We start from the raw sequence: 13,387 nt of genomic DNA on the forward strand, positions 1-13,387 counted from the left end.
TAACTTCCCCAAAACTTCAGGAACGCATGGCTTTCAGCTGTCCCCTTGGAGCTTCCCCCAGAGAGGTCACCGTTGCTCACAGTGAGGCACTGGGCTTGTGGACTGCTGCAGGTGCTCTGCCCTGAGCGTGCTGCCTGTGAACAGACAGAGATGCGGAATGAGCTGCCAATTTAAATTGCACCTTTGATTATTATAAAACCCCTTGTGTTTGGAATATTGCTTGACTTCTGTAGGGGGATCAACTACAGCTGTTTAACTGTTATGATGAGGACTTGACTGGTTAAATTCTAGAGAATCCCTTCTTGACACAGTTACATTACTGTCAGTAATACTACATTAAAAATAATGGGATATGTGCTGCAGTCACAGCTTTGATTGTGATATAGGCAGCTATTACGTGAACACTTAATGTAGGGTTTCCATGAAGAAGTTTTCTATCTGTTAGCAGTGGGTTTGATTCACCATTAGGTACTGTGTGTGGCATGTGGGATGAAATATTGCCCAAAACTGCTTTGGGTACAGCAAGCCCTATGTAGTTACTGGTGTTTCTAAATGTAGTAGTCTTTCTTATCTAGAGATGCATAACTAACACTTCCATATAAAAAAAAAACCCACAAAGGATAATTTATGTGCTGATCTTAAGAACTGCATTAGGAACTTGTCTTTTCAAATGTTTGAAGTTGGCTGGTTCTACCTCACTCTAGTAATTTCTTTGGCTATCGTTTCATACACTTAATTCACAAAGAATATTCTCTCTTCAAAAGTACAATGAAAAATTTTATTTTTAGGCAGGAGCTACAAATCCAACTGTGCAATTCTTTATTGTGGATACCAGATCGCTTCCTGCTTTCCACCCTGTTGAAATTTCTCCACCTGCAGAAATAATATCAGGGTAAGAAATTTTGGTTCAATGTTTGCTTGTTTCTTCTGGTGGGAGAGGAGGAGCTTTGATGTGTGACCACCTTGTATTCAGTTTACATGGCAGTTTTTCCCAGTCCTGGGGCTCCGGTAGCAACAAGATTTACCAGCGAAAATCTGCTCAGAGATTATCCTCCTAGTGATTATATATAGATGGCATATTCCATGTATGTTATATTCAGAATTTGACAAGTTCTTGGCTCATCACATTCAGTGGAGTCTAACTATGGTGAAGTCATTTCACAGTACAACTTTAATATGAGCAAGTTTTGGTATAATCAAATTATAATATATGTATTCCAATTCACTCGGGGGGGGGGGGGAACAAAACAAAACCTTAATGGTAAGTGGAGATTTGATTTTGTTGGAAGCAGACTCCTTGCTAAGGCAAGGTATGATGACTGATCTTCAAACTTATACTCAAAATGTTTGTTTTCTTTGGAAACATGGTGAAAACCAGCACCTCTCACAGTAAATGGAAAATTGTATTTCTCAAAATGCCACTGGAAATGCACAACATGATATAAATGTATTTGTAAAGAGCAGCTAAATTGATTTAAAATGCATGCACACAGAATTTGGTATCCCAGATCCTGGATTTTGTTGTTTCTTTTTAACAGCATTGTAGAAATTTTTTAGAGCTTTGCACTTACAAACATGGGTATGGAAGCATAGGTTACAGCGATAAACTTCAGGGAAAAACAAGAGAGGTCTGTTAACTAGTGCATAAAACCAGCATTTTGAACATAGTGGCCAAAAAATTGTAACTGGAATTTCAGTGCTATTCCGTTTCAGTCCTCACCATGGTGTAACTAACATCTCTGCATTAAGCAAGATTTTATGAATGTTATTCTTTATCCTTCATGTACAGTAACGCTGCAATAGCAAGGTGTTACGTAGCTTTTGTATGCTTCAGGATTTCAGTGCCCCAGAAGTAAAAGCCCTGTATGGTTTGCTCAATTCTGGTTTAGGTTCTTGCTGTCTTAGAGTCACGTTTTATCTTTTGTTCACACCTAATGAAAGCTGAAAAATGCTGCTGTGTGACCTGGGGAGAGTAATCATCATCTCCTTTCCAGCCTTGTATCTATTTGGCTAACATATAGCCCTGAGATTTATATGGAGTTAATCAATGTTTAAATTAATGTAACAGTGTAAACAAGTCTTGAATGATGAGTGCAAGGAATGAAATTTCATCTTTCTCACAACGGCTGCTCCAGGTAATGGTTAAGTCTCACATGTGTCCTACAAATGTTGAGGTGGCCAGAACAAGTCTTGAGGAATTTTGCAAGAGCAAAAGTACACGAGTAGGAAAAAGCAAGTGATGTGCAATGTTGCTGTTGGGTAGGTTTGCTCCTGGAAGTGCAAAGTAATGGATATTTGCATGGCATGTATATTTATACCGCTGTTTGACAGGAAAGGTTACTTTTTTGTGATAGAAAATTCTATTTTTACTCTCTTGGAGCCAGATTCTGAGTAAAACTAAGTTTGAATTGGTGGCATACCTGACCTGCCTGGGTGGGGATTTCGAGGGGCAATGCCCCAGCAAATGGTTGCCTGTTGCAGCGCTATCCAGAGCTTGTATGCACAGCAGTTGCACCTCCACATTTGAAGGGGGCACAGCACACTTCTGTTTCAGAGGAGAAGTTTTGTCAAGAAAAGCTGCCAAAATCTGGAATGGCAGTGCCACACATCATGGTGGATAAAACCTGATATTTTTTGCGCAAATGACCAGCATGAAATCCATGCAGTGTATAAACACCACTTTTAGAATCATGGGTGCAGGGGACTCCTGTTGGCTAATAGGAGGATGAGGGCAGTGGATGCTTCTTGTCTGAAGTGATCTGTCCTAAAATCGGGTCCTCTGAGTAGAGAGCTCCAGACAATTATTGCAGGAACATCCTTTCTCAGCAGCAGATGAGTAAGGGCAATGCAGAACTACTGTATGCTATACTTCATTTCAGCTTAGTTAACATTTGATGGGCTGTTGAAAACTGAAGGTGCACTCCAAGTCTCTATAATAACCTGAAAATATTTAGTATGTTATAATAACAGTATAATAAATAGTAATTTTGTTGGGGGGGTTTACCTTGACAGTCCATCTTGTCTGATAGAGGATTTACAGTCTCCAGAATTAACTTCTCTTACTTTGAGGGAACAAAAACTGTGGGGCTAATTCCCTTTCTTTTAAAGAAAGGGGAACTGGGTGTTACAGGTACATGAGGAGCACAAGGTTTGGGTTTGTTGGGTGAGTTTGTTGTTTTTTTTTTTTTGGGGGGGGGGCGGAATCCATCAAACAAGCTCCTGCAGAGTGCTTTTACAGTATTATTTTGTCTAAAATACACTGTTTGAAGCAGTGACAATAACAATTAAATGACCTACTAACTTCCCAGTCAAATATAAATGCAAAAATAGACCTTTTTCAAATGTGATTTCAAAGCCGCAGTTTAGAAATAAACCTGAAAGTGGTCACCAACCAGTTGGCATATATTTTTAATCCATCCACTCTAATTGTAGTATTTTCTTTTTTATTTTTTCTCCACTTCCCCACCCCCCAGTGATCATGAATATACTCACTCCATCACAAAACTTCCCACACATTTTTGTTAACTAACGGGGGGGGGGGAGAACATGAACTTGGAACTAAGTCAAATGTGCAAATTCCAGTTAAAAATGTATACTTGCCTTGGAGGGGAGGTTTGTTTTATTTTTAGTTCATAAGTCTTCTAGGAGATAGAGATCTGAAATAAGAAAAGATGAGTACATCTAACAGATCATAATGGTAAACAAAACCACTAAATTTTATGTGGTGCCTTTTTGAAATAATATATAGGAATATTCATGAAAATTACAGGGTTTTGGGGTGTTTGTTTTTTTTTTTAGATACTCCAGTACTTATGTCAACTAGTTGGTATTCTAAAGATGAAAGTAAAATATTCAAATAGTAATAGTTGTTCTGGTATGATCTCTCCCTCCATTCTAAATCATGGAAATAAGTATTAAATTGAGCAAAGATACATATCACTCAGGAAGTCCTTACAAGCAACCAACTTCATGCAGCTAAAGATAAAATTCCAAAGTCTAGGGCCCGTGTAACTCAATATTCAGAAGAATTTCCTCTAGGTGCACACAGTACAAGATTTATGAATAGTCTGGAGTAGCTATTTTATGCATTAGATGGTAGTGATCTGGCTGTTAGAATTTAATTTCAGTCTTTCTGAAAGGGGTTATGTACAAAACATCTAATTCTTTATTGTGTTAATGAAAATAACCGAAACATCTACTAGTGACAAAAACAATTGATAAGAAAATGCCTCAATTAGGTTTGCATCATTGTTTATTGTGGAAGAGTAGATAGAACTGAAAATAGCCAGATGAGTCTCATTCAGTAAATTGCTGAATGCTATTGCGTAGTATGCTATGACAGAGAGGATTTTAAGTATCTAATGCTATTGCCGTTTTCAGGGATCATTATTTGAGTGTTGTAACATGGGTGACGGATGAAAGGATTTGTCTGCAGTGGCTCAGAAGAATTCAGAATTTTTCAGTCCTCACAGTCTGTGACTTCGAAAGTGCTACTGGAAATTGGTTGTGTCCACAGGTAAGAAAAAGGAGGTGAGAGAGTCACAACGCTTGATAAATGAAATTAGAAAGGAGCAGAATATCCCTGTATAATTGTAGAAACATAGCCTGATGTAAAATAAACATAATTGTTGTGGGATTGTTTTTTCTTTCTTAGGAAAGACAGCATACAGAAGAAAGTACAACTGGCTGGATTGGCAGAGTAAGTGTTCAATTTCTAAAACTGCTACGTGCTAAGTAACACTGATAATTAAGAAAATTTCACGCGAGCTTCGCCATTTGCAGTGCCTCTTGTGTGTAGGTCTCATCCATTCACTTGTTGCATTTTACATGTAAAGGAAAAAATGGTCTCAAATGGAGCTGCTACAACACCCTGCTCCCGTTTTTAAGATTTTGTGGGTCTGGAGTTTCTGAACTCCCAGGCTGGGCTGACAGTGCAGCATGGGCTGGAGCTGTAACTGTGTCCTCTATGACCTGTGCATCATGTTCAGCTTGCCAAAAAGCAGAGTGCTCCTTCCAGACTCCTTTTTAATTCTGAGCTACCATTTTGGTAGCAGTAGGTAGGGGAGTGAGGGAGGCAGAATCAGAATTCCCTCTGTTCTGGGGGAGTTGTCAGCTATGCTGGTTTGGCGGCTCTCCAGTCTTCCCGCCACCTCTAGAATGATCTAGGGGATAAAATGTATAGAGAAGTTTATCCTATAACCTTTGAATTCTATTGGAGGAAGTGCATAGAAGACAAAAGTAATTTTTAGCATTTCAGGTTGCAACAAACCATTCTACATTGTCTTTGGGGCTTTTTATTTATTTATTGCTCCCCCCACCTGAAATACCCATTGAATAGAATGGGGGATGATGCAAATAACTGGACAGATTAAAATCTTCACCAACTTCTGCTAAACCAATTGCTACTGTCTGGATGATGCTTTCAAAGCTGCCTCACAGTCCTTTTGTACATGGTAGAGAGTAGGCACCTAATGAACTACACAGAAGATCTGGGGGAAGTGAAGCAGAGATGCAAAAGTTCAGACTTGGAGGGAGAAATGAGTTTCAGAGTTTTTGATGAGAACACAGAGTACACTTTCCACTCCCGCATTTTCCACACACTGATTATGCTTTAGTCACTAATTCACTTTTGAAGTCAAAAATGAAAGTTTAAAGAAATGCAAAGAGGGAGGCAACAGCAGGGATGAAATCATCCGCAGTATGAAGATGAGAGATCAACCCACCTGCTGTCAAATTTGATATGGAAAGGAAGGCCTTAACGCTGACACATTTTGCTTCTCTGCAGCAAAGGCTTCACAATTAGACAATGTGATGATCAAGCTGCAGACTTTGTAAACAGTTGTGCAAAATGAGAGGGCAAAATGCAAGTCTGTGCCATTAAACTAGGTTGTTGGTTTTTTGTTTCTTTTAAAGAGACAACCCACATCTTAGGAGCTGTTGGAAGAAAAAATAATCTCACTATATGATTCTTGGATTTCAGAAGGGAGTGGAAAGTAGGATTAAAGAGGGGGTAGGAAAGGTATTTATTTTTTTATTGTTACCTACGGATGATAAAATGACATTTGATAAGGGAGATTATATATATACATGTGTGTGTGTATGTATATGCACACATACATATGCATACAATTCATATAAGTGTATATGCAAACTTAAGTAAATAGGTGTGTAAAATATAGATCTGTAGTTCTCTCTTTGTGTATATATATAGTGGTTTTTTTTTCTTTTACGCCTTCTTTCTTTTATTTTTTTTTTCCCCTTTCCAAAGTAGAGATGAATTTATGCTTAATCTAAGAATGCTCAGAACAGCCTGTGTTACTGCATAAGGCTTCCAGGTCATGAGTTAAGTTAAAGCTTGCCAGTTGAGTTGAAGGAAAGTCACACTTTGAAAAAGCAAGACTGTGATAAGGGAGAAGCTAGCAAAATATTTGCCAAGTTATTTTTTGCAAAAAATACTGCTAGGGATGAAGGAGAGATGATCTGGATCACTTGGGTTAGGAAGACACAAGTTGTCATTGCTTACATTGAGTGACCAGAGGCAAGTCCCTTCATCTTTCTATTTCAACCTCCATTTAAAAAATGGGTATACTGTCTCAGAGGTAATTGCATTGTGTCAGTTGCCTAATTAACATTTAGCTGGTTTGGGCATTTATCACAAAAGTAACTTGTATTTCATTCGACTCAGTTTCATTCCTCTTGTTTTTCTCTTTACCATATGGAGCACATCCAAATGACAGTCAGTAGAAAGAATCCATTCATTTCTGTCACTCCCAATTGATAAGTGGATAGTCCTTTCATGAAAATATCATTCCAGTTTGGGTTCTCTGGCATTCTGTAATCAGTTGGTTTTTTTTTCTACTTAGTAGCAAAATTTCCTCTTGGAAAGCAGCTTGAGCCCTTTAAATAAGGGGGATATTTTTCATTTTCAGGCTAAAAAAAAAAAAAGAAGAAAAAAATTTCAAAGAATTTGTTCACAAGCACATTTTAAAATGGGAAATTTAAGGAAAATGTATTTGCAGCATTGACATTGCTATAGGTTACAGCTGCATGTTGTCATTGGGCAGAATAAAACAGTGACTTTATAGATGCACATATCGTGTCCTAAAATGGAAGGAAACTAGGAACAATTGTAGGACTTCAAATTCAAGGAAGGTAGGAGGGGACTTCGATCATTACCAGGACTAATACTCAGGAAATTCTGCTATTGAAGGGAGCAAGAAAATATTTCAAGTGTTTATTTTTAGGGTAGTGGCTACGGGTTCTACCTGTTAAGTAGGCAAAAAAAAAAAAAATCCCAGTATATTCAGTGATATGTTGTTTTAAGTATTGAAACTCCTGTTTAGCAAAATCAAAACTAAATTTATCATTTTGGAGTTTTGTTGTTTGCTTTAATAGGCATCTCTCTTTTGTTCAAGTTTCAGCCATCTGTCCCTCACTTTGCACCCAACAACCTTACCTACTACAGAGTCTTCAGCAATACAGTAGGTTACAAGCACATCCATTACATAAATGGCTCACAGGTAGGTAATAAGGTGTAGGACAGCCGCTGCTGACCTGTGTTTCTCCTGGTGATTGAGGAGCTTCACTTTCTACTTTCTGCCTTGCCTTCCCCACCTCTGCAGGCTCCAGTGCCTATTACTGCAGGAAAATGGGAAGTAATCAGCATAGCAGCTGTAACCAGTAACTTTTTGTAAGTATTGTAATTAAGCTATTGATTCTTATCAGGAGGGCTTTTAACAAGGGTCTAAGCAAGCTGGGAGGGAGAACAGGCAGAAGATGTCATTTAACTCATTGAAAATCTGATCTAAACTTGTAAGATAAATCTTTAAATATTGTAATGTACTGTAAATATTTTATCAAACCCAGTATGTTTTGCTTTTATAGGTACTACATTAGTAATGAAAACGGAATGCCAGGAGGAAGAAATCTTTATAAGTAAGACTTTTTTTCTGCAGTACGAGTAAAATATTTGTTAATGAAAAAGAAACTTTAAGAAAAAGCATTGTGAAATGAAAGATTAGGATGTTCACAATCTAATACGGGATCCTTTATAGGATGTTAAATGGAAATTAGTGTAGGAGTATAAACTGGAAAAATAACTACAATATTTTTCTATAAATGTAGTTAATATAAGGACAATTGTGAAAAGAATTAGCAACAAATCCCTAAAGAAAACCTCTTATGCTTTTTTTGCTATGACTATAATTCCAGTATTAATTGAACTTAAAAAATTAAAGTCTGTTTTTTCTAATTTTTAAATTGGTAATAACTTTACTCCTGAATTTTAACACACACACACACACACACACACACACACACAGAGTATCACAGTATGCTAGAGATTGGAAGGGACCTCAAAAGATCATCTAGTCCAATCCCCCTGCCAGAGCAGGAACACCTACATAATGTATTTCAAAATCATACCTTAGTTTAGCATATCTTAAAAAAAAAAAAAAATACACCAAAAAAAAACCAACTTCATCTCTGAAATGAAGCTTGTCTATTTTGCAGAGTGCTCTTGGAAAACAGTCCAAACTCTACTAAATGTGTTAGCTGTGATCTGAATCAAGAAAGGTGCCAGTATTATTCTGTGTCCTTCAGCAGAGATGCACAGTACTATCAACTAAATTGTCATGGTGAGTATATCTCCAATTAACTGACATAAACATGACTCACTGATTAGTTGGGTGGGGAAGTTCACTTCATCAGGATCTTCATATGCACTGTGGAACAATGATATGTGTTGGTATCATTGGATAAATTCATTGGCAGCAGAAAAACATACTCCTTCCTAGGTTCAAAAGCACCTTGTCAAAAATTACAGGGACAGATCTATCAAATCTTATCAGTGGTCCTGAAATAGGTGCAAAAGACTCCTGTTCTCTGTGTAGCTCCTCAAGAGCTGCATGGGGAGCTTGTGTCTGTAGAAGGAATTCCCTGTAGAAGGCTCGGGGAACAAGGCAAGCAACAGGCTGGGTGAAGAGAAGTGCTTTATGCATGGCAGTAAAATTGAGATAGATGGTCCTGTTCATAAAAATCCAGTGAACATAGTCATAAGTTAACGCAATGGGACTGTAGTCTGTCTCTGACCTTTAAGTGCTTGTACTAGATACTACAGGGGAAAAATTAATCAAAGGATGGGAAAAATAAAATCTTCTTTGAAATTTCCCTTAAATTGAATTGTATGTTGTTTTTTAAGATGCCAAGGCCTTCCTTGACCTATGGGCTAGAAGGACAGCCAGCCAGCAGGGAGGGAATTGTTCTGCCAAGTTGTAACAATTGGTTGGTTGAAGAAGGCTGCTGTGGTCTCCGTGACAAGGCTTACTGTTTCCAAACTGTGGTCCACAACCAATGGGTAGACTTTGTTCAAGAGTGGAAATTTAATTCTTCACAACCCTGTGGTTCACCTGCAAGACACTTTGCATATTTTACAGGATCCTGTGACTTGAGTTTGGGCCCAACTAAAAATCCAGCTTGTGCAGACTGGAGGGGAACAAAATCTGAGCTTTTATGATTCACCCACTTCCAGTTACTTTGAGGGCTGTATTTTGAGACATCATGCAAACATGAAGGTTTCGTGCTCTGTTAACAGGTCCCGGCCTGCCTATATCTACTCTGCACAGAAGTAGTAATGATCAAGGTATGGGATTGTCTTAAAATATAATTTGCATTGACTCAGAAAATTGCACTGTAAATTGCTTAGTATAGTAATTAAAATGTCAGTTATAAAGGGTAAATTTAATTTCAGATGATTAGTATAGTTAACCAGAAGAATAGATTACATAGCTTGGCATACATTTAGTCATAGTTTATTTAATAGTATTTTACATTGTGCTAGAAAACAGTGAGTAATGTATGACTTATTTACTGGATAATTGTTCAGTTTTTCTGAAATTGCACTTAGATGAAAAACAGGGAAACCAGCTTTCTGGTTACTAAATTACTGAAGGAAAACTATATTGTAAACATTGAATCTGAGAGGAAAAACAAAAACTGCAGTAAGCTAAAACTGCAGTGTAGGCTGCCATCATCTCAAATTGAATATTTAAAGTTGTTCACAACTAAAGAGCTATGCATTTGAAAATAATGTTTAATCTTTTATGAACTGTGTTGTTTAGTCCTCAGATACTTGGAAAACAACACTGAACTGGAAAGTTTGTTGGAAGATATTCAGATGCCTTCAAAAAAATTTGGCTCCATTCTTATAGGTGGATACAGTAAGTTCAAAACCATATGCCTTTCTTTCTCCCTTTCACCAAGTGCTTCAAGGTCTCCTGATGAAAACAATTACAGAAGAGGTGGGTGTAGTGGGGATTACTGTGGTTATTCAGAACTTAAAGGCGAGATAAATTTAGGACTTTTTTCTTCTTTTTCTTTTTTTTTTTTTTTGACATCTCCAAACAGTCTGGGTTGTTTGTTTTATTTTTCCAGAAATCCCAAAATATTCTTAACTAAAATATACTTTTGTCCTCCTGTGATACCTTGACGTACCTTAACTGAAAAACAGAAGTCCCTAGCACCACATTCAGTAAATTACAGGAGTGGGGGTGGGGCACAAAGCTCATAAGCATCGTTGAATTTAAATTAAATTATAAATTCAGTTAAATCTTACTTTACAGGTACAAGTCCCTTTGGTTTGTGTTAGCAGGCTGGCAAGTGGAGAAGTTCAGTTAGTAACAAAAAAATGTATGCAGAAACTAAATGGAAAAGCTGACAAAATCCTTTAAGCTACATTTCCACTAGATGACCTTTGACATTGTGTAGGGGAGTATTTGGATTGAACAGTCATGTTCCTAAAAGCGCGTTCATGCTGTAAGACTACATAAACCTTTGAATACAGACTATAATGAAATGGTAAAAAATGCAACTGAGGTGCCCCTCAGAATTTGCACATCTGGGTACAGCAGCTTTCTTGGTATACTTCTAGGCTGAGAAGCCAGCCGTGATAGACAGGCAGTGGGAGGCCTGGTACCTGCCTAATCTGTTCTTGCTGCAGCCTTTACTACCAGCTTTTATCTTTGTGACAAACTTCCTCTTGATAAAAAGAATGAATATTAATAGAATTATATTTTATGAACTGTACTTAGTTCTGTCAGTCATTATTAACTGCTCTTTTTGATGCTTCCCTCCTTCCATTGTTACCTATCTATATAATAACTTTCTTTATCTTTGTGTTTTCTGTCTTTCTGTCACATTTTTACTAGGGCTAAAGATGAAATCTTCCAGGCAAGATGGAGGTTTAAAGATGTTCTTCATGCTATCAGTTGTATATTCTTTCTTTTTTCTTATTCCTATTTGTTCTTACTAATTCATCAGGGTAAAAGCTTTTGGGTAAGGGGAATCTCTTTTTTGGTGTCACAAATAGAAGTAAATCCATTTATGTAGTCCTACTTCAGGTTCTGCTCACTAATCCATGTATGTAATCAAAGAAGAAATCTGCTCCTGTGACTATAGAGTATGCAAAAGTAAAACTAGTATTTTCATATGTTCAGTTTAGGTTGTTAATTTTTGGGTGGTTTAATATCTTACAGAAATTTGTCCAGATATGAATATGCAAGACTTGCACGCTGGCTATTACTGCAGTGCAGTCCACTGCCATTGCTTCCTTTGCAGCACCAGTTCTTTTAGAATTCATGCATGAACAGCCAAGCCAATCATTTTGCAAAACTTACATGGTTTGCATTTAAAATATTCAGCTAACTCTCAGCCAGCTTGGGCGGAAAGAGTAACACGGATGGAACTGGAATCAATGTTTCTTGAGAAATAATAGCTATTTGGATATGTTTCTGGGATGCTTTACAAACTGTCATGCAAATCCTATCTGGCAGGTTCAAAATATTTAAAATTTCTTCTTTGTGTTGGGAGAGGAATTTGAGTAGAGAAACATTTCTGAGCTAGTGTCAGATGTACCAGTGTGGAGGCCTACGAAGTTTTACATGTAAGCTTATAATGTAGAATAATGTTACAGGGCAGCATGGTGAGTCCCCTACATTACTGTAGAAACTCCAGTCCCAGACTTTCTGATAGCATAGCTATAAAACATTTTAAAAAAAAAATAATTATAAGCCTTAGATTACTAGGAACATTTACCTGTAGGTGTTAGGAGAGTTCAGATGAAATTACTCTTAAGGGAGTGACTCAGATGTGCTCTTGTATGAATTGCACTGCATGCCAAATTATTTTGCTGGAGAACTGACCTAAGTCAAACTTCTTTCCCTTTCAGACCTGTGGTATCAAATGATATTGCCTCCCCATTTCGATTCATCAAAGAAGTACCCTCTGCTCCTTGATGTGTAAGTCTTCAAGTTACATGGCAATGTTGTGTTAATAATCACTTTCATCTACTTCAAATGCTCTTAATAAGATCAGGAAACACAAAACTGGCATGTTTTCTAATTACTTCTTGAAGTAGTTTTAAGAGGGAATGAAAAAAATGAAGTGTATCACAATTTGTGATAGATTCCTGTACCCCAAGATGATGTAATGCTTAAGAAGCGCCTATTTTGCTGGTGGCAGAGGCGCAGATGCGTTCTGTGTCTGAATAAAAAGCCAGGATGTTAGTATTACCTCCTTCTCTGCTCTTACAGTTCCTTAGATAAAACACTAAATGAAATTATGTTCCAGAATGAAACCCTGGATAATCTGTGTATCCGAAAACTGAAGCAGTGAGTGTGACATTGCATTTTCTCTGATATTTGACTGCCAGCTGTTGTTGGCAAATGGCATGCTGTGGTCAGGATTGCATTTGTTGGGTTTTTTCATAAATTCAAGACCATTAGCATGTGCTGTTTGGTCCATTCCTCCTTAGCACTTCTGTTCATGACGGTATGTTTCCTTCTAACTGGAGATTACTGAAATTTAGCTGTGCATTAAAATAGTAATGTTAATATTTTCCTTTTTCTATGAAAGGCTGAATCCACAAAAACACTCCTGTTAATTGTTAGATACATCTTTATATAATGTGATTTGGTAGCACTGTAATACTTTTGATATGCCTGTTGAACTTCTTAATGAGGAGTCAGTGCTCTTTGCTTCTTAGGAATTACTTTGTTTTTCTTTTTTTATTGACTTACCTGGGCCTTTGTCAGGATCACCTCAGCTTCATGGTGATCAGATATGAATCGGAAATCACTTCAGAAGTGTCAGGATGCATAGTGTGTAAAAACAAAGCTTGATACAGAGAATTACCAGTTTTTTCTTTGCTTTTAATACTGAGAAAAATGCTTTGTTTTCTTTCTTTTCCTCAGCCTGCATAAGAACGTTTAGACTGTAGGGAACACTGATAAGGCACTAAAAATGCAGAAAAAGGTCTCTTTCATTTTCCCAAATGAAGGCTATTTCTTGATTTCAGACTTTAACCAAATAAATGATGGGTAACTGGAACAGA

The 13,387-nt window shown here is 37.3% G+C and overlaps 1 protein-coding gene across 1 annotated transcript in view; it reads left to right on the forward strand.

Annotated features, from left to right (window-relative positions):
* Positions 1-13,387, forward strand: part of DPP4 (dipeptidyl peptidase 4) — a 40,848-nt gene that overhangs the window by 14,355 nt on the left and 13,106 nt on the right. Inside the window, exons 10-19 of the mRNA XM_062611060.1 lie at positions 789-892; positions 4,381-4,516; positions 4,655-4,699; positions 7,416-7,520; positions 7,623-7,690; positions 7,885-7,935; positions 8,512-8,636; positions 9,593-9,640; positions 10,119-10,217; positions 12,224-12,293. Coding sequence (XP_062467044.1) covers positions 789-892; positions 4,381-4,516; positions 4,655-4,699; positions 7,416-7,520; positions 7,623-7,690; positions 7,885-7,935; positions 8,512-8,636; positions 9,593-9,640; positions 10,119-10,217; positions 12,224-12,293 — 851 coding nt within the window. The remainder of the gene's footprint in view (positions 1-788; positions 893-4,380; positions 4,517-4,654; positions 4,700-7,415; positions 7,521-7,622; positions 7,691-7,884; positions 7,936-8,511; positions 8,637-9,592; positions 9,641-10,118; positions 10,218-12,223; positions 12,294-13,387) is intronic.

This window comes from Pezoporus occidentalis, unplaced genomic scaffold, assembly GCF_034315485.1.
Source record: "Pezoporus occidentalis ecotype Australia unplaced genomic scaffold, CSIRO_AGI_Poc_V1 ctg150, whole genome shotgun sequence".
NCBI lineage: Eukaryota > Metazoa > Chordata > Aves > Psittaciformes > Psittacidae > Pezoporus > Pezoporus occidentalis.